Consider the following 21335-nt stretch of genomic DNA (forward strand, 5'->3'; position numbering starts at 1 on the left):
CTCCAGGGATGCTTTTGTTTGTGGGTGACACCCAGCAATGTTAGGGTTTACTCCTGGATCTGCACTCAGGAATCACTCCTAAGTGAAGTCAGCTTCAAGGGACCATATGGGATGGAGATCAAAGCCAGCATGTAGCTCTCCAGCCCCAGGGTGTTTTTTTACTTTTTTCTTTGGCCACACTGGGTGCTATTCACGGATTACTCCTGGCGACCTGGGGGAAACATATAGGATGCTAGGGATCAAACATCCTCAGCCACGTGTAAGGCAAGCACCCTTCCGGCTGAACCATCTCTGGTCCTTTGCCTACTCAGATCAGAACAGAGAGACAGACCAGAGCAACCAAGTAGGGTTTCCTATGGCACCTCCCACCAATTCTCCTGTCCCCTGTGGGGACACCTCCCTAATACAGCTGGCTGAACCCACAGTGTGTTTGTGGGGGGCAGTGTGAACCAAGCTTCATCTCACTTGGGGATCAGAGAATCCCCTGGAAAGGTGACCCAAGAACAGGAACTCGTGAATTCCTTCCCTGCTTCCAGCTGACTGGGGGGGCAGGCAACTTGGACAACAAGGTAGGGTGGCCCCAGGAGCAAGAAAGGCAGGCAGGGCTTGGGGTACAGCTTTGTGCTCCAACTATATTCACACAGACGCACGGCAGTTTCCAGCACAACACAGAGTAAGAAAAAATTGGCTTTAAATATGCAAACTAACAAATAACAAATAACAACAACAAATGAAACGAAACCCGGGCCCTGGGTTCCCACTGGACCCTCACACAAAGTAGAGGGACTTTCACAGTCGGAGGATCAAGGCTGGGAGGTGGCTTCAGCCTGATGCACCCCCTCACGCACTCCTCACTCACACACTAGCACGCACACCCACAGCACAGACACCTGCACAGGGAGGGCTGGAGTATTGCTGGGCACGAGTGTCTAGGGATAGGAGAGGCTTCTGGAATGTTGGAGGGGAGCAATAGGGATGCCCTGTCCCCATTCCAGGAAGAAGCATCTTGAGGGTGGGGCCTGGTGTGGGGGACACAGCATCCTGGAATTGGATGGCAGAAGTTAAGCCCTGTGGGGGCAGCTGGCAATGGGGGGGTGCAGGTGCCAGGGCAGCCTCGTTTCGGTCCCACTTTGGTAAAGGCCTTGGGGGGAGGCTGACAGACAACCTACGGCTCCAGCAGAGAACCTCAGAATGGGATGCGGGGACCCCCCAGAATCCAGAAGACCAGGGCGAGGCACGAGTTTGGAGTCAGGATATAGGGAGCACAGTGCTAGGGCTCCAACTGGCCTCAGGGTGTTTGGGGGAGCCTTGACTGGGCCTTGTTGGTCCCCGGCCCAGCTCTGGAGCAGGTACTGTGAACGCTGCGCTTACTTCTCTAATTGCTCATCTGTGTCTGTGCCACACGAGAGCGAGAGGGAGACCAAGGGGCGCTCCTGCCTTAGCTGAGCTCAGAGCAGAAGGCGTCGGTGGACAGGGGGTTGAGGGAGCACAGCTGCAGCTGGCACCCGCTTAGACTCCCATCCATGGGGTCCATCGCTGGCACAGCCCCTGGCACTCCTGGCACGCTGCGCTGTGCCAAAGTGCTGATGGCACATGGTGTCGCTGGCACTGCCACCATGGGTGGGGGGCAAAAAGGGTGTTTTCAAGTCGGGGGGCTAGAGGCGGGTAGGGAGCTCGAGGTGTGTGGGGAGCTCGAGGCGGGCCGGGAGCTCATCCTCACTGTCGCTGCAGTTGGCACAGCAATCCTGGAGGGGCGGGGAGACATGGAGGAAGAGAAAGGAGAGCATGCCCTGTTAGCTCACACCATGGGCGAAAAGAGCCAGTGGGGTCCAGCCAGCTTTGCCACGCCAGAAGCCTGGAGGGGCCGGATGCAGGTGCGGGAGGGGCAGGTGCAGGGAAACTGTCCTGGGAAACGGGGCAGACACCAGATTTCTTCCACCCGCATCTTGCCTCTGCCATGGAAGGGCTGCCTGGGGGTGGGGGGTGCTCCCCAGGCCCGGCAGCAAAGCCACCCCACGAGACGTGGGTGCTCTCACCTCTGGAAAGAGAAAAGAGGCCATGAGCCCAGCCTGATGTGAGGGGCAGGAGAGGAATGAGGCCAAGCCCTCTGGGCACCCAGGGAGGTTGCCCTTGGCCAGTGAAGGTGGTTGGTCTCGCCTCTCACCCACCATCCCCTGCAGCCAGGTCTGTGTGAATGTGTTTGTTGGGAATCTGCAAGGGGGTGTCGGTTACCTGGCGGCTGAAGAGTCTCTGTAGCAGGCCCTTCTTGGGGGCTGCTGGTGGCAGACCCTTCCAATCCAGATCTGGAGGTACAGAGCCATCCAGTCCGAAGACATTCAGCTCCTGGAAGCACTCGGTTTCCACCATCTGTGCAGGACCCACAGCTGTCAGAGTGTCAGCCTCTCCCCAGTACTGAGGACTCCCCCACAGAAGATTGCACCCACCTCATTTTGCCAGGGAATGGGCACACTGCCCGTGGCGAACTTCTGGTAGAAGTCCTGGTCAGCGGGCTCCAGCTCCACACCCTTCACAGTGGAAAACTGCTCGATGTCCAGGACATCCTTACAATAAATGGCCTGAGGCTGTGGGGGCGAAGGACAGCGGGGACGGTGTCAGAGGGCTCAGGGGTACAGATCCAGGTTTGCAGATACATGCCTTGTACGTAGCTAACCCGGACTCGATCTTGGCGTCCCACATGGTCTCCCAAGCACTGCCAGAAGTAATTCCTGAGAAACCCCTGAGCTTCGCTAAGTATGTCGCAAAAAGCCAGCAAACAAATAAACAAAATCCCTCACATGCATATATAGATAGAGCAAATCTTAGAGATCTAGTCTCACAATTACACAGACACAAACACCAGGGCTTGAGCCATACTGCAGCAGGAAGGGCACTAGCCTAGAATGCAGCAGACCCTGTTTCAATCCCAGGTATCCCATACGGTTCCCTGAGCACTACCAAGTGTCATTCTGTCATCCAAAAATCAGCCTGAACACTGCTGCATGGTCCAAAAAACAAACAAAAAGACACAGATAGGGGCCAGGCGGTGGCGCTAAAGGTAAGGTGCCTGCCTTGCCTGCACTAACCTTGGATGGACCTCGGTTCGATCCCCCCGCGTCCCATATGGTCCCCCAAGCCAGGAGCAACTTCTGAGCACATAGCCAGGAGTAACCCCTGAGCGTTACCGGGTGTGGCCCAAAAACCAAAAAAAAAAAAAAAAAAAGACACAGATAAATGTAGATACACATACTGTGTACATATATGCATGCATGCAAATATAGACACAGAAATGCACATACACACAAAGATACACAGTTCCTAGCAGCACACATACAGACACCAGAGAGAGGCAGAGAGACACACACATTGTGCACAATGACACAAATACACACCAAACAGGCAGAGACACTTCCACAGACACGATGAAGACCCCTGAAGACAGATACATACAGAATTTTTTTGTTTGTTTTTGGGCCACACCTGGCGGCGCTCAGAAGACACTCCTGGCAGGCTCAGGGGACCATAAGGGATGCCGGGATTCAAACCACCTTCTGTCCTGGATTGGCTGTGTGCATGGCAAACGCCCTACCGCTGTGCTATCTCTCCAGCCCCAGATACATACAGACTTATGCTCAGATACAGATACAGCACAGACTTCAGGGTCATGTGGGAGCCTAGCTGGGTCCCCTATAGCCTTCTTTGGGGTGGGCCCAGAAACTGGGTGCCCCACCTTTCCTAAATAAGGTGCACCCTTCTCCCTGAGGCTGCAAGCTAGGGATCCCATGATGCCCCCAGACCCAAAACACTGCTAAGGAGTCCTGTTGCGAAGCTGGAGGGAGGGAGGGCACTTGCCTTGCAGGTGGCTATCCCACGTGTTCATCCTCGACATCCCATAGGGTCCCCTCAGAGTGCAAAGACAGGAGTAGCCTTTGAGCATCACTCCCCGCAAAAGAGAAGTTCTAAAACTCTGGGTCATTTTAGCCTCAATGCCATTGAGTTGCAAGTTTTATTTATTTTGGTTTTGGGGGGCCACACCTGAGGTGCTCAGTGGTTACTTGTGGCTCTGGCCAGGGATCACTCTTGGTGGGCTCAGGGGACCATATGAGGTATTAGGAATCAAGCCCGAGTTGGGCGCATGCAAGGCCAGCTTACTCAATGCTCACTATACCATCACTTTGGCCCTCAAGTTACAGGCTTTAAATGAGTCTGGATAGTATATGCCTAGATAGTAGAGTGTATAAAGTCTGTGTAGTGTGAGTGTGAGTATGTGTGTTGTATGATAATCTGGATATCAGGGTTAAAGGAATATATGATATAGCATATATAGTATATACATATAGGAGTGCATTATATAATATGCATACAGGCTTCAAAGTAGTCAATTACATATTTCGTATGACATGTATATTATATAAAACTGTTGGACCGGAGCAATAGCATAGCGGGAAGGGCATTTTCCTTGCATGCAGCTGACCCAGATTCAATCCCCGACATCCCATATGGTCCCCCGAGCCTGGAAAGAGCAATTCTTGAGGGCAGAGCCAGTAGTAACACCTGAGTTCTGCTGGATTTGGCCCAAAAACAAACAAACCAACAAAAACAAGTGTAATATATACATGTATATTACGTATATAGAACTGATAAAACTGCTATCATGGGGCTAGAAAGTTGTATAGGAGTGAGTTACCTGCCTGGTTGACCCTGAGCACCATTGAGAATGACCCCTGAGCTGGACATTAACCCCAACCTCCCTCCCCAAGGAAAAAATAAAGCACATTAAAATAAAAAGCACACATGGGCCAGAGAGGTAGCATGGAAGTAGGGCTTTTGCCTTGCATGCAGAAGAATGGTGGTTTGAATCCCAACATCCCATATGGTCTCCTGAGCCTGTCAGGCGATTTCCAAGCATAGAGCCAGGAGTAACCCCTGAGCATTGCCAGGTATAACCCAAAAACCAAAAACCAAAAACCAAAAAAAAAAAGCACACACCAAAAAACCATATCAGTGGGGCTAGTGCGATAGTATAGTAGGTAGGACATTGCCTTGTACAAGGTTGGCCCAGGTTCAATCCCTAGAATCCCATGGTCCCTTGAGCACTGACAGTAACTGACAGTGCCAGGAGTTACCCCTGAGCACCTAAAAACTAAAAAAAAAAAAAAAAAAAAAAACAAAAAAAAAACCAAACAAACAAAAAAAAAATAAACCCACAAAAATAAATAGGAAACAAAAACCCTGGAGCTAAAGTGATAGGCCAGAGGTAGGGCATTTGCATTGCATGTGGCCAACCATGGACAGATCCTGGTTCAATTCCCGGCATCCCAAAAGGTCGCTAGAGCCTGCCCAGAGTGATTTCTGAGCACAGAGCCAGAAGTAACCTGAGCACCGCCGGGTGTGGACCCAAAACAAAACAAAACAAAACGAACAAAATACCCTAAGACCCACAACCCATTAGCAAGCTGTAGTTCCTAAAGAGTCAAATTTAGGGCCAGGGGATAGTTCAGAAGGATCGAGCATCTGATATGGATATATAAGTCCAAGGTTTGATCCCCAGCATTACATGGTCTATTGTGCCCGCCCCCCCACCCCCCCAAAAAAAGTACAAACTGGAGGCTAGAGAGATAGTAGAGCTGTTAGGGCACTTAAGTTGCATAAAAATGACTTGAGTTCAATCCCAGTATCCTATGGGGTCCCCTGAGCCCCACCAGGAATGATCCCTGAGTCCAAGTGTATGGCACAACCAAAAACAAAATTTAGTAAAGTCAAACTTCAGGGCATTAGTTTTCTAATGTGTGGGAGGTGAGATTTGGGGGCCACACATAGTACTTTGAAGCTCTGTTTTTGGTTTTTTGTTTGTTTGGGGGCCATACCTGGCGGCGCTAAGGGTTACTCCTGGTTCTGTGCTCAGAAATCGCTCCTGGTAGTCGTGGGGGGACATATGGGATGCTAGAGATCAAACCCAGGTCTGTCCGGGTTTGCTGTGTGCAAGGTGATGCCCTACTCCTGTTCTCACTCCTAGTGAGGATTTCAATTTTGGGGGGTGGGGACAGGAGGATGTTGGTCCATACTAGACAGTGCTCAGAAGGACTTAGTGCTCTTAGGACTGAGTTCAGGGGTCACTCCTGGCAGGCTGAGGACATCACCTGGGTTGCTGGAGATCAAACCTGGGTCAGCTGCTTGCAAGGCAAGTGCCCTCCCTGCTGCATTATCTCTTGGCCCCCTTTTCACTTTTTTTGGGGGGGACCACACCCAGTGACACTCAGGGGTTACTCCTGGCTATGTGCTCAGAAGTCGCTCCTGGCTTGGGGGACCATATGGGACACCAGGGGATTGAACCACAGTCTGTCTTAGGCTAGTGCTTGCAAGGCAGACGCCTTAACTGTAGGGGGCCACTGCTCCGCCCCCTCATCACTTTTTCTTTTCTTTTTTTTTTTTTTCGGTTTTTGGGCCACACCCGGTAACGCTCAGGGGTTACTCCTGGCTGTGCGCTCAGAAGTTGCTCCTGGCTTGGGGGACCATATGGGACGCCGGGGGATCAAACCACGGTCCATCCAAGGCTAGCGCAGGCAAGGCAGGCACCTTACCTCTAGCGCCACCGCCCGGCCCCATCATCACTTTTTCTAACCTGGGCCCAGGAGGATGACTTCTGGATCAAATGACAAGTAGGGAAAACATTGTGCAGGAGTCAATTTAGGGGCAATGCCACGGCCCCATAAGGCAACTAGTACTCAGTGTGGCTTCAACTGCTGCAGCGCTGTACTCCTGGTGGGGGTGCGGCTAACAGGAACCCCACCTTGGAGGGAGCAGCCCTTTCCTGGGCAACCTGGCAAATGCCCACCTGTCCCCATACCACCTACTCCACTGAACACACCCTAAAGGACTTGTCACCTGAGCCTCAGACTGCACAGGGGCCCTAACCTCGCCTCTCCTTGCTGTGGCTTTGTCCTGGATCAGGGCCCCATGCCAGGCCCTCCACGTCTGCCTTCTCCTGGCTTCCCTCACAACCCTACTTCTTGGCATGCCTTTCCTCATAGCTGAGGTCCCTCAGGGACGGTCCCATCTAAAAATACCACCTTCATTTCTCTTCCTCCCCTTTCCCTGCCCCTTTTCTCATGCTCTGGTCGCAAAGACAGGGTGGGGGTGGGGTCAGAGCTTGAGCCTCCCACGTACGCCCACCCGACAACCAGACCTGCTGTTTGCTTGTGGGGGCCTGCACCTCAAGATCTGATGCTCACTAGGTGGAGCATTCACTGGGGTTGCCTTTCTGGCCATGGGGCTTACATGTTCTGTGTGTGTTTGCAGAAGTGCATTCTCATTCGTTGAATTGGGATGCTCAGACTCAACCAAGAGTTCCTCGAAGGGGTCAGAGCTCCCAGACAGGTGTGCAAACAGGGGTTTGGAGCAATAGTGCAGTGTAGGTAAGGCGTTTGCCTTGTATGCAGTTGATCTGGGTTCAATCCCAGGATCCCACAGGGTCCCCAGAGCACAATTCCTGAGTATAGAGCCTGGAGTAAACCCCGAATACTACCAGGTATGAGTCAAACAAACAAGCAAAACAAAACAAAACAAAATAAAACAAGAAGCATTAGTTGCATCCCCAGCTCTTGGGGATCCCCGGCACACCACTGAGCACAGAAGAAGGAATAACACCCAAGGACAGCCAGGAGCAGCCCCCAAATTTGTGGCCTCCAACAAAAGCTCAGAGCCTTGGGCCAAGAGAGGAGAGTGAGAAAGGTACATGCTGTGCAAATGGGGAACTGGATTTGGATGCCCAGCATAGGGTCCCCCCAAAATAATTAGGAGTGAACCTTGAACTCAGGACAGGAATCAGCCCTGAGCACCTCTGAGCGTGGCTAACAACAATCAACAGGGAACTCTGATGGTGTGAGGCAGATGCTTCAGTGACTTACTGTTTGCCTCTCTACCATTTAGCTTGCTTTATTCTCTGAAAAAAAAAAATGGGGGGGGGGGCACACCTGGGGTTACTCAGGATTTACTTCTGACTCTGCGCTCAGAAATCGTTCCTGCAGACTTGGGGGACCATATGGGCTGCCAGGATTCGAACCACCGTCTGTACTCTCCAGCCTGATTCTCTGAATTTTATGGGGGGCAGGGAATACCCAGTGATGTTCAGGGCTTATTCCTGGCTCAGTGTTCAGAGTCTACTCCTGGCAGTGCTTGGAAGACCCATGTGTGATACCAGGGATGGAACTCAGGCTGGCCACAAGCAAGGTAATCACCTTGCCCACTATATTACCACTCTGGACCCTATTCCCTGAATCTCTAATATTTTTGTTTTGAACACTACCTGGTATGTCTGCCCTCTCCCAAGAATATTTCGATTGTTTTGTTTTGTATTTGGGCCACACCCAATAGCGTTCAGGGGTTCCTCCTGGCTCTACGCTCAGAAATCACTCCTGGCAAGCTTGGGGGACCACATGGGATGCTGGGATTCGAACCATCGTTCTTCTACATGCAAGGCGAATACCCTACCTCCATGCTATCTCTCCGGCCCCATTTTTTTTTAGAATTTTTTTTCCCAAGAATATTTCCATCAGCACTCTTACACCAAGCCCCTTCATGAAGTTACTTGGGGGGCTTTTCATCTATGTGAACACACTATGTTATAGGACTCCCCTAAATTGAAATGCAGAGCATTTCCAGGTAGTACTCTGGTTTGTTTTGCTTTATGGACCATACCCAGTGGTTTTCAGGACTTTCTCCTGACTCTGTGCTCAGGGGTGGCTCCTGGCAGTGCTGAGGAGACCTCACAGGGTTCTGGGAATCAAAGCCAGGTCACACGTAAGGCAAGTGCCTTAAGCTCCATATTATTAGACTCCAAGTCTTTTCCCCAGAGAGCCAAGGAAATGGCTCAAGAAGCTAGAGTGGGGCCCAATGCTCTCAGTTAAGCCACTTCTCTGGCTTGAAAATGTCTTTTTGTTGTTGTTTGTCTGGGTTTTTTGTTTGTTTGTTTTGGCCACATCCAGTGACTCTCAGAGGTTACTCCTAGCTATGTACTCAGAAATTGTTCCTGGGGTCGGAGAGATAGCATGGAGGTAAGGCATTTGCCTTGCATGCAAAAGGTCGGTGTTTCGAATACCGACATCCCATATGGTGCCCCGAGCCTGCCAAGAGCGATTTTTTTTTTTTTTTTTTTGGTTTTTGGGCCACACCTGGTGGTGCTTAGGGGTTACTCCTGGCTGTCTGCTCAGAAATAGCTCCTGGCAGGCACGAGGGACCATATGGGACACTGGGATTCAAACCAACCACCTTGGGTCCTGTATCGGCTGCTTGCAAGGCAAACGCCGCTGTGCTATCTCTCCAAGTCCCAAGAGAGATTTCTGAGTGTAGAACAGGAGTAACCCCTGAGCGCTGCTGGGTGTGACCCAAAAACCAAAATAATAATAATAATAATAATAATAATAATTATTGGCTTGATGGGCCCGGAGAGATAGCACAGCGGCGTTTGTCTTGCAAGCAGCCAATCCGGACCAAAGGTGGTTGGTTCGAATCCCAGTGTCCCATATGGGTTCTCCCGTGCCTGCCAGGAGCTATTTCTGAGCAGACAGCCAGGAGTGACCCCTGAGCAACGCCGGGTGTGGCCCAAAAAACCAAAAAAAAAATTATTGGCTTGGGGGACCTTATGGGATGCCAGGGGATTGAACCATGGTCTGTCCTAGGTTAGCCACGTGCAAGGCAAATGCCCTATCGCTGCACCACCGCTCCAGCCCCGAAATATGTCTTTTGTATTGCAGTCTAGATCATATATGGGCTTTATGATGTTGACACTGATGGTGCCACCCAACCTTTCTAGAGCTCTCTTGGTCATGCCCTGTGTACAGAAGCCAGTGACACTCACATCAGGTTTGAATGGAGGCTCCAACATGCCAGCTCCCAGCCTCTTGAAGTTCAACTTCTTGAAAAGTGGGTGCTCCTTCACCTCGCAGGCGCCGCCCCCACGACAGCCCAGGCGCTCCGAAGGGTCCTTGCAGAGGAGCTGAGGCAGGGCAGGATCATGTCAGGATAGCCCTTGGCTCTGGGAGAGCAGAGCCTCCATTGTGGTAGATGGGGGGCAGCCAAAAGGGCCAGAGGGTGGGGCTCCATGACTGTGGGTGGGGCTTCAACTAATGGGGCAGGCAGGGCCAGCTGCAGTGAGTGGGCTCTAAGGGTGGGGCTTAGGGCGAACCTGGGAACAGAGTGAGCGAGCCATCGGGGAGAAGCGCTCCGTGTAGTCCTCTGCCACTTCCTTCACAAGTCTTTCCACCTCTTCGCGCTTGATCTTCTTCTTCCTCTGCTGAAAGGGTGACTGGCCCGCGATCATCTCGTACAGTAGGCAGCCCAGAGCCCACCAGTCAGGGCTGAAGGTGTACCGCTCGTTTTTTACCACCTCCGGAGCTAGGGGGCCAAGACTGGAGATGTGGGGGGGGCACCCTCCCAGGCTCAGAACCCCCCAGGATGATACCCAACTAGAAAGATTTGGAGAGGGAGTTTTTGGACAACACCCGCATGCACTCGGGTAGGATTGGAGGGGAGAAGATATGTGGTGCCACAAATCCAAGCAGGATATGCCTCACGGAAGGCAAGCATCTACACCTCTGCATTTCCAACCAAAAATCTACTTGGGTTTTTGGGTCATACTCCAATGGTGCTTCAGTCAACATGTGGTATAAAGGATCAAACAGAGGTCACTGCATGCACAGCAAATTAACTCCTAAACTCCATAACATTTCCCCCCATTTCTTCCTTGTCTCTCTTTCCATCTGACAGTGCTCAGGGTTTACTCCTGGCTCTGTGCTCAGGAATAATTCCTGGTGGGACTTATATTGGGACCATTTAAAGACACCAGGGATTGAACTCAGGTTAACTTATGCAAGGCAAGCTCTCTATACAAGATACTTTTGCTCCAGCCCCTGCACCCCAATTTTAGAGAAGACTTCCTGCTCTTCCTCACGATTCAGAAAAGTTTCTATAAAGAGGTGGAGTTGGGGGTACTCGATGAACACTCACCCATGTAACCCACAGTGCCCACACGGCCTTTGATGGTCTGGCCCTCAGGCACGTGCACGGCCAGGCCCAGGTCAGAAATACGGATGTGCCCTGGAAGTGGGGAGAAGAGATGGGTTCCAAGAAGTTGGTAAACTAGATCCTCCCCACATCTTCCCCAATCTCCCCACTACTCACCCTGGGTCCCCACTCACCGTGATCATCCAATAGAATGTTCTCTGGCTTCAGGTCCCTGCAGGAGAGAAGGACAGGGTCATTGGAAGCCTGGTGGTCAGGAAGACAGACAGCGTCATCCCATCCTGTAGCCCCTCTCCGAATCAGGGTCAACCACGTGCAAGGCAAACACTCTACCTGCTGTCCTATCACTCTGGTCCCAGGGCCCCAGGTTGAAGGCCCAGGCATCTATGGCTTTTCTAGCACAAGCACCCCCAAACCCAACCCAACCCACCAGTAAAACAAACCACAAAAAAATCTTTTCTTTGGTGCTAAGGATTGAACCCTTGGTCTCACGAATGCCAGGCACATGCTTTATAGTGGGCACCACCTTCCCGGCCTAACTGTCACTGTATTCTCCACGATGGGCTCCTGACTTAGGAGCCAGGAATTCATTTGTTTCCCAGAGCTGAACACAGGGAGTAAGCATCATTTGAGGTCCCACAGAGAGGGGGCATGTCCTACTATGGCCAGTGTGGATGTGAAGGACCCCAAACCAGCATACGCATATGCGCGCGCACACACTAACACACACACACACACACACACACACACACACACACACACACACACACACACACACACCCCATGCCCCTAGGTGCCCGCCCACCTGTACACAATGCGCTCGCGGTGCAAGTCCTCTAGGCCACAGCAGATCTCAGCGGCGTAGAAGACTGCACGAGCCTCAGTAAAGCCGGCCTGGCCCATGTGATAGATGTGAAATTTAAGGTCCCCGCCATTCATCAACGTCAGCACCAGGCACAGGGCATCCTTGGTTTCGTAGGCGTAGGCCAAGCTCACCTGTGGCCGAAGGGACCCAAGCCCTCAGGCAGGACTCAAGGGCTGCCTGGGGGCGCCTTTGGCAGCTGCCACCCAGAGGATCCTTCAGGCCCAGCTCCTTTGCCAGGTTTGGAGACCAACAACCCTGGGCATTTCCGAGGCGTGGTGTGGCGGGGAGGGGTGTGGCTCAATCCACGGGTGGGGTCGGGCGTGGAGGGCAGGTCCAGTTGAAGGCAGGTGGTGGGGTCTCCTGACTGTACTTACTACAAACCTACTGTTCACTTTCTCCAGGATTTGCTTCTCGTTAAGCGCCATGGCCTCCCCCTTCCGCTTCTTGATTCGTTTCTTTTCTAGTTTCTTGCAGGCGTACATCTTGCCTGTCGCCCGCACCTGGCAAGCACACACCTGGAACCAGGACAAAAGGTGTGGGGATGTGGTTCATTTGGTTGGGCACAAGCTTGGGGTGAGAACCCAGGTTCAATATCTGGCACCCAGGTGGCCCCACCAGTGAAAAACAAAAAGCAAAACAAAACAAAAGAACAGAAGTAGTAGCTGGATTGATAGTACAGCAAGGAGGGCATTTTGCCTATCACACTATCAACCTGGGTTCGATCCCTGGCACCCCATGTGGTCCCCAGAGCACCATCAGGCATTATTGCTGAGCAAAGCCAGAAGTAAACCCTAAGCATCCCTGGGTGTGGCCCCTTCCCCCACAATGAAAGGGGAGCAGATCAAGGTCTTTCTGAGGTATGAGGGTGGGAGTAGGACTTCCAGGCCCTCAGGGGGAAAACAGATACCCCAACCTCCATCCACTTACCTCCCCAAAACCACCTTTGCCTAGGACTCGGTATTGTCTGAAGGTATTTTTGGTCACTGGCTGCCTATAGGGGAGGGGGTTGGGAGCGAAGGAAAGGGAGAGCTGAGTAGGCCCCATGAGTCCTATGAGGGGACCCAGGCACCCCTCACCAGCAAAGAACTCACCTTTCCAGCCACTTCCACTGCAGGAAACGATTGAAATAGATGCTGTCAAGATAGTCAGCAAAGGGGGCCATGCTCAGGTACTCGTGGGTCAGCCTGTGACAGGGCCCAGCCCGCCAGTGAGCCCCAGGTTGTCAGCGTCATAGACCAGGCATCCCCACTCCCACACGAGGTGCTGCCTGGCCCGAAAGGCATCACCCTTGGCCACCCCTCCTTGCTCATCCACCTTGCTCAGCAGCTGCTACTGCCCAGAGAGTAAGCAACCTGTCCAAGGACACACAGCAAAGGAATGTAGAAGATGGGGCATGTCCTGGGGACCAAGACAGACCGGGGCAGGAGGGGAGGGGCAGGCCTACCGGGTGAGCTCCTGGAACAGGTCTTTGCATGGCCCCTGCTCTAAGCGCTGAGCACAGTTTGTCACCAACTGCCGAGGAACCTCTGGAATGAGGTCAGGACCCTGGAGATGGGCACAGGCTGGTCAAGGGAGGGACTACCTTCACTGGGGGACATGGGGAGGCCAGCCCCCCTTCCCACCCCCAAGCTGGCCCGTCAGCCACAGTCACTGCGCAGCTCCCTCACCGCAGCTCCCTCACCGTGTGGCTCAGAAAATTCTGCATTAGCTGCCGCCCACATGCCTTTCGCTTCTCGTCAGGGGTCACCTCATACTCTGCCTGTAGTGGGGGGTAGAGAACAGGCAGAGGCTTGAGGGCTGGACCAGAGGGAGAAGGGGTGCTGCTGGGGAGCAACCTGGGAGGGAGGGAGGGAGGGAGGGATGGAGGCAAGGAGGGAGGCAGGGTGCCGGGCCAGCCTTGCACTTACCACCCCATCCAGGAAGGAGATACAGCGAGTCAACTCGGGCCTAGTGGCACAGAACTCCCGAAAGAGCAGCCGCCCGATGGGCTGCCGTTCACACAGGCTGTGGTAATCATGTTCTGCAGGGCAGAGATTAGGGGCAGGGGGTTGGGCTCCTAGGCCTTCCCTGCCCCACTCCAGCCCCCTTACTCATCCCAAGGTTTGCAGCTCCTCTAATCAGAGAGGACCAGAGACATCAACTCACTCTCCCAAAGACCCAGGGCCTTGAATTCTCAATTTCTCCCCTTCCCCAGAGCCACCCCCGGCTCACATCAGAGCTGAGGGTGGGTGCGGTCCAGAGCACCAGGCCCACACCTGCTACTGCCTGTCTGCTGGGCTGGGGCAGGAGGGAGGAAGTTGTGGCTTCCGGGGGACCAAGCCTCTTCCCAGGTAGTGGGAGCCCTAGTACATCCTGGGCCCATGCACAAAGGAGCCTGGGTCCTTCTGGCCCTCTCGGGAACAATCTGTCATACTGTCTAGGCTAGACCAGAAGTGGGGCTTCCAAGGCAAACCATCTGGGAGTGGCTCTAGCCCCCGCCATGGCCTCTGCTGGTTAGGATGTCTGGCTCACAAAGGCCCTATCCTTAGCTTTCTCAATGTCTCTCTGAACTGACCCCAAATATGACCCTGCCCTCCCCAACCCCATGGGTCCCCAGAGCCCTCTGTGGTCTTTGTGGTGCCACCCCAGGACGGGGTGCACCCCTGCACCCCCACTCTCTGCTTGAGGCCTCACCCAGGCACAGCCGCAAGTCTTCACACTGGCTAATGTGGGGGAACTGCAGCATCTGACGCCATTTCTTGCTCTTGCCTTTTCGGGTGCCGCCACCGCCTTTAGAAGCCAACAAAGGGGGTGTTGAGTGAGGGGCCAGTGCCACCAATCCTGGGGCACACTGGTTGTGCTTAGAGGGCTCACTCTCACAAGTGCTAAGGAGGGCTGGGAATAGATCCCAGGCCCTCGCGTCTGGCTCAGCACAAGCTTTAAGCCTTCAAGTCCATCCCCTGGTGTCAACCAAGCCAGCTCACGACTCAGTGTAGTTTGGAAGCCTCTCAGCACGGGCCTCCCCTCCAAAGGATCTGCCTCTTTGGGGGTCTCTTTTCATTTTCCTTTTTTTTTTTTTGTCAGCTTGGCTATACTCAGGGCTAATTCCTAACTCTGTGCTCAGAGATCACTCCAGGTGGTGCTCAGGGGGGCTCGATGGGATGCTGGGGATGAAACCAGGTCAATGGTGTTCCAAAAAAGATCCTTACCCACAGTACTATCACTCTGGGTTCTAACACACACACACCTGGTCCCCTCCAGCAAGGGTCTCCTGGCTGGGCTGAATCTACAGGCCACAAGGGAGGGACTGTGGAATTTCTGGGGAGCTGAGCAAAGGGCCAGATTCAAAGATGTTCTCCCAGGGAAGAGAATCAAGAGCATTGTGTGTGAAAAGCATTAGATCAAGGCCTCAAAGATTTGGGATCCAAAGAGAAGAAGCCAGGGCAGGGAGAAGAAATTTGCCTACATTCCTCCACCACTGGTTTGATCCCCAGCACCCCAATATGTCCCCTGAGCACTGCCTGGAGTGATCTCTAGAGCACAAAGTCAGGAGAAAGCTCTGAGTACTGCTAGGTAATGTCTCCCCTCCCCCTCCCCCCCAAAAAAAGAAGTAAAGAGGGGCCGGAGTGATAGCACAATGGTAGAGTATTTGCGTTGCATGCAGCCATCCTGGGACAGACCCGGGTTCGATCCCCAGCATCCCATATGGTCCCCCGAGCCAGCCAGGTGTAACCCCTGAGCGCCACTGAGTGTGACCCAAAAACAAAACAAAAAAGTAAGAGAGGGGTCAAAGAGATAGTACAGCAGGAAGAGCATTTGACTTGCCTGTTGCAGAACTGAGTTTGATCCCCAGCATCCCATATGGTCGCCCAAGCACTGCCAGGAATAAGTCCTGAGCAAAGCCAGGTGAGACCCAAACACCAAATAAAATAAATACAATAGTCTGGATCACAGGAGGGTCCAAGCCCCTATTTCCAGGAGATGCCTAACTTGGAGCTATCAAAGATGACAATATATAGTGGCAGAAACAGATGTTACTCAGGGGTCATTTGGTCCTACCACCTGCCTCAGTTTACTTAGCTGACATCACCAACCCACCACCTTGTTTCCAGGAATCTACTGAGACCCAGTTTCACACAGCTTACATGCATCCAGATGGGGCAACAGTGAGTAGTGGGGAGTGTGGCAGAGTGGCTGGGGCAGGTGTCTAAAACAGGGGCAGCAGAAGTAGCACCAGCCTGAATGCCAGCCTGGTGCCAGGCTAGCTACTGTCCACAATGATCAACTCTTTTGATTGTTCAAATCCAGCTGGCACAGGGGCTGGAGTGATAGTACAGCGGGGCGGGGAGCTTGCCTTGCCAGTGGCAGATCCCCAGCATCCCACAAGGTCCCCCAAGCACCAGGAATGAGTCCTGAGCACCGGCAGGAGTGAACCCTAAACCAAAACAACTACAGCAGGCACAACCTCTCTGTCATGTGATCTCCTGGTCTGAGGGGCTAAGCTGCTGCCCCAAGTGGTAGACCATGTGTCCAGCTTTTGTGTGACCCCCAGTTCGATCCTCCCACATAGTCCCCGTGAGCACTGCAGGTTGTGGCCCTATAAGTCCCTGAGCACTGTGAGGCCTGAGAATCACTGAGAGGGGCCCCAGTTAGACAGTGAAAGAAAAACAGACGTGGGCGCAGCGGCATTTGCCTTGCAAGCAGCCAATCCAGGACCTAAGGTGGTTGGTTCGAATCCCGGTGTCCCATATGGTCCCCCATGCCTGCCAGGAGCTATTTCTGAGCAGACAGCCAGGAGTAACCCCTGAGCACCGCCGGGTGTGACCCAAAAACCAAAAACCAAAAAAAAAAAAAGAAAAACAGACGTGGAGCTGGAGTGATAGCACAGTAGGTAGGGCCGTTTGCCTTGTACACAACTGAACCAGGTTCAATCCCTGACATCCCATATGGTCCCCCAAGCACCGCCAGGAATAATTCCTTGAATGCAGAGCCAGGAGTAACCCCTGAGTGCTGCCAGGTGGTCCTAAAACAAACAAACAAAACAAAAAACAGACATACACCCACAAATAAGATGTGAGAAAGCTGGCCAGATGTTGGCCCATGGGCCACCAGGTGGAGAATGGAACCTCACAAGGCCTGGATTTGAATTTCCGATTCTCATCATTGGGGCTTTTCACCAACCTCAAATTTTCCAGAGGTCTTTCCGGTCCTAAGACCCCATGGAGGTGGAGGGAGAGTGACAGGAGCCCATTAATCCCGTTCCCACTGGGGCTACGGGGGTGTGGCAGAAGCCAGGAGTTGGACCCCAATTCCCACCACTTGCTGGCCATCATAGGCAACCACTCTCCCTAGCCCAGCCTCAGTTTCCCCTTTGGTTTCCGCGGCCTGGTTTCCATGTGGCCTGAGTGAAAGCTGGGGGCGGGGAGGGGACAGGTGGAAGAGATGGCCTGAGGGACCGTGGCCACTCAAGGGAGGAAGTATAGCATGCACCCCATTGGGCAACCAGTTTGCAGCCTCCCCCTCAAACTGACCCATCGCACCCAGGCGTTGCTTCACTGCTAGTAAGCAACAAAACCCTCAGCCAGAAGGGGAACTCCTCCCCTGCACCCCATAATCCCTCCCCCAGACTCCATCCGCTGCCGCCCTGCCCCCAACCCAGGCAGTTACTTCCTCCTCCCTCTCCTCCTGACCACATCAAGGCAACAGCAGATCACATGCAAATTCTAGGGTGGCTTCTAGGGTGGCTTAGTTCCCTCCAGGAGGACATAGAGCAGGGGACTTATCACCAGCCGCCTCTCACTCCTGACAGGACCCCACCACTATTTCCAAAACCACTCTGCCACATCTAGCACAATGCCAATCTCATAAGGAGTTTTCCAAAATGAGTAGTCCCTGGGTTCCAGAATCAAAGGACCTTGGAGATGACAGGGAAGAACTTGAACCCAGATCCTTGGACACCTTATCGACATGAGGCACCCCTTAGATGCCAGCAGGAGACATTCTCTAAGGTTTCCTGATTCCCAGCAGTCACGAAGCTCAGAAAGGGAGGCCCGAGTGTTAACACAGCAGGTAGGCGCTTGCTTGCCTTGTACAGCGCCAACCAAGGTTCAATCCCCGGCATCCCATATGATTGATCCCTCAAATGCTCCAGGAAGGACTCCTGAGTGGAGAGCCAGGAATAATCTCTGAGCACTGCTTCTGTTTTGGTGTGGCCACAAAACAAAACAAAACAGCTCAGAAAGAGCCAATTCCTGGTCTTGGACTCTGTGACCAATGGAATCCTGCATTTTCTCTTCGTACAGGTAACTGTTGCTCAGCATGGTTTGTTCGGTGCCATGCAGGTGGGAGGGGGCAGAACCGGGGTTCTCAAATTCACTATATCCACCACCCCACTAAATACACCAAGCAACACACTCCAGCCAGCCTCTTGCCTGAAGGAAACTGCCCATATACTGGTCTGCAGACCTGAGGCTGCAAAGGCTAGGGCCCAGCCAGGCTCTCACCATACCCCTCCTCCCTCAGGCTGGATGATGAGGCAGAAAGCAATCATGGGTGGATGCCCCCAGAGGCTGGCAGTTCAGGAGATAGAAGAGGTTCCGGCATGAAGAATGCAAGTCTGCCCGGAGTTCCTCTTTAAGGCACTAGAGCACCGGAGATTCGACCAGCCCCCAGGCTCTTCGATGCTTTCTAAAAAAACTCTAGCAGAGGGCAGCCCTGGAACCTGGGCTAACCCTGATCCATCTGGGTGGCTCTGGCCTCAGTTTCCCACCTGTAAAACCGAGCACCGAATGGCAGCCCACAAAGCGGAAAACTGGATACTGGGGGGGGCCCTCAGAGCCCCCAAAGTTGCTGGCCAGGAAGGGACCCAGAAGGGGTAAACGGAGCTGAGAAGCACAGGGACACAAGGACAGCAGCAGGCAGGAAAGTGACCCGGGGCAGGCAGCAGTGATCCCATACTGGTGAGGTCGGAGACGCCATCCCCCTGGCCTGGCTGGCCGTGCTGAGCACCAGAGCTCGGCTCCCCTGCGCCCCGCGCCCTGTCGCCCCACTGAGTCTCCCTCCCGGGAGCAAGGACGGTGACTCATTCACCTTTGTTCCCAAAGTCCCACAGGCACGGAGCGTTGACAGCAGAACCCAGGGCAAAGCGGGCCGCCTTGCCCCGAGCCGTGGGAGCGAGGGGCCGGCCCGGCCATTCATTCCCAGCCGCCTGGCCAGGCCACCTTCACCTCCGTGCGGGTCCAGGCACGGCGGGCACGTGCTGGCGACGGGCCCAGCCGGTCCCGGCGGCATCTCCTCCCCGCGGGCAGAGGCCCGCCTGCAAGAGGCGCTGCCCTGGCTCGGGTCCCACCCGGGCTGCTCTTCCTTCCTCTCTCTCCCCTGCCCGGGCCCGCTCGCTCGCCCTTGGCGGGCGCCACACGGCCGGCCCGGAGGCCCGACCTCGCCCTGGGCCCGGATCCCCGCAGGGCAGGTGCGCAGGGGCCGCCCGGGGCGTGCATGCAGGGCGAGTCGGGCCGCCCCACTCCGCAGCCCCCGCGCCCGGCCCGCAGCCTCACGCACCTTCGCGGGCTTTGAGAAGCACCGTGTTGGCGACGATGTTCTCGAGCTCCATGGGCTGCGGCCCCCCGAGGGCCGGGCCGGGCCGGGCCGGACGGCGATCGGCGCGGCTGGACTGGGCTGGGCTGGGCTCGCAGTGAGCGCGCCGCGGCCTCCCGGGCCGCCGCCGCCGCCGCCGCCGCCGCCGCCGCCGCCCGCCGCGCTCTCCCCGCCTCCTCCCGGGGGCCCCGGCCGGCCCCGGCCTCGCCCCGCCCTGTTTACTTCGCCAGGCCAATCAGCAGGAGGGTGATCCTCGCGCCGCCCGCCCATTGGACAGCGGCTGCTCGGGGATTCGCTCAAAAGAGTTGAAGGCGGGACTTAACGAGCCACACCTCCTTCTGGTTGGCCGGCGGCCGCGGCTCAACGCCTAGATTCGAATTTCTGAGCCGTGGTAGGATAGCCAAGCTGTCAATCAGGGTCGAGCCCTCTGTCAGGATTGAGGGGGCAGGGGCCTCCGGAGCCACGCCCTTGAGTTGCGCTGTTTGATTGGGTGAAGCGACGTCAGTCATGGCTAGAGCTGCGCGCTGATTGGAGTATGTGTGGGTGGGCGGGGTGCTGGTGGCCGAGCGCTCATCTGGGGATGCGCTTGTTGCTACTCTAGGCCTCGTGAGCTCCCCGCGCTTTCTCGGGCCCTGTGTCCGGCCAAATTGCTCCGCGTGGGCCCATCCTGGGGGATTCCCGTGGAGCAATTCTCCCCCGCTGCTCGCTCCCTGCCAGGGCTCCGGCCTGACCGTGGCGGGCGGGGTCCCCCTGCTTGGCCTCTTCTGCAGGATGTTGTGATTTCTCCCCACCCACGCAGCGCTGCTGCCCTCGACCTCTGCTGCCTTATAAGGCCGCGCCAGCGCCGGGCCTGGAGGATGAGCTCACGCCCGAGGTACAGGTGACCCGCAGAGGCCCATGGCTGGCCCCAGGCCGAGATGAGGAAGAGCCCCGGGCTGGCATTGTGCAGCTTACCAACACGCCGCCGAGTTCAGCACCCTCCCACTCTTCGCGCCAGGAAGCAGGGCCTTGCCCCAACTCAATCAGGTAGCTGCAACACTCATGAGGCTAGTCCTGAGATTCTCCTTGTGGTCACTGGTCCCTGGATGGCTGCCACACTCCCAGGAGCAAATCTGAACCCCAGAAAAGAATCTCTCCTGCCAGTAAATTCTTCTGAGACACCATGAACCAGCAGCTAAGCCATGCAGTTAAATGACTGAAAAGGACTTCTCTTTTTCGGGGAGGGTGTCCTACCCAGCAATATGCTTGGGTTACTCAACTTAAGTGCTCATAATCATGCCTAGAAGTGCTCCGCAGACCATGCAGTGCTGGAAATCTCACTGAGTTATAGACTGGCCCAGAAGAACCATTGTTTCGTTTGTTTGGTTTTTGGTTTCGAACTAAGCGAGGCTGTGCTCAGGGTTTACTCCTGTCTCTGAACTCGGTATTCACTCCAGGCAGCTTCTGGAATTGGGGTCAACGAGGCAAACACATTCCCGACTGTACTATAACTCCAGCCCCTATTTGTTTGCTTATGAGAGAGACTACATGAGTCTACTCAGGGCTTACTCCTAGCTCTATGCTCAGGGATCATTCCTGGTTGTGCTCACCGATACATATTCAGTGCTGAGCATAGTACTTGGATGGTAAGTGCCAAGCAGCCACCCAGAAATAGCTTCTAAGATCCCCCCAAATAGGAGAAAAGAAAAAATAAATGACTCTTTACCACTTAGTGGGGCAGAAGCAATGGTTCCTCCCTATTGGAACCCCAGATATATTTTTTTTTGTTTTTGGGCCACACCCACTGGCGCTCAGGGGTCACACCTGGCTCTGAGCTCAGAAATCGCTCCTAGCAGGCTCAGGGGACATATGGGACGCCGGGATTTGAACCACCATACTTCTG

The 21335-nt window shown here is 54.4% G+C and overlaps 1 protein-coding gene across 3 annotated transcripts; it reads right to left on the minus strand.

Annotated features, from left to right (window-relative positions):
* Positions 1-618: 618 nt before the first annotated feature.
* Positions 619-19549, minus strand: GRK6 (G protein-coupled receptor kinase 6). 3 transcript variants are annotated; one of them, XM_049775714.1, is made up of 16 exons: positions 19418-19549; positions 14555-14650; positions 13789-13901; positions 13563-13640; positions 13326-13426; positions 12973-13065; positions 12809-12872; positions 12256-12396; positions 11822-12012; positions 11193-11230; positions 11002-11091; positions 10181-10389; positions 9854-9991; positions 2445-2582; positions 2233-2367; positions 619-1745 (listed from the first exon to the last, which is right to left on the minus strand). In XM_049775714.1, exons 1-16 carry the CDS (start codon positions 19467-19469, stop codon positions 1656-1658), a joined length of 1767 nt encoding a protein of 588 aa, XP_049631671.1. In that variant the 5' UTR covers positions 19470-19549; the 3' UTR covers positions 619-1655. The 3 variants fall into 3 exon arrangements, with proteins under 3 accessions (XP_049631671.1, XP_049631672.1, XP_049631673.1); XM_049775715.1 differs by lacking the exon at positions 14555-14650; XM_049775716.1 differs by lacking the exon at positions 11822-12012 and having other exon boundaries at positions 12263-12396.
* Positions 19550-21335: the final 1786 nt, after the last annotated feature.

The sequence above is a fragment of the Suncus etruscus genome, chromosome 6 (assembly GCF_024139225.1).
Source record: "Suncus etruscus isolate mSunEtr1 chromosome 6, mSunEtr1.pri.cur, whole genome shotgun sequence".
NCBI classification, from domain to species: domain Eukaryota; kingdom Metazoa; phylum Chordata; class Mammalia; order Eulipotyphla; family Soricidae; genus Suncus; species Suncus etruscus.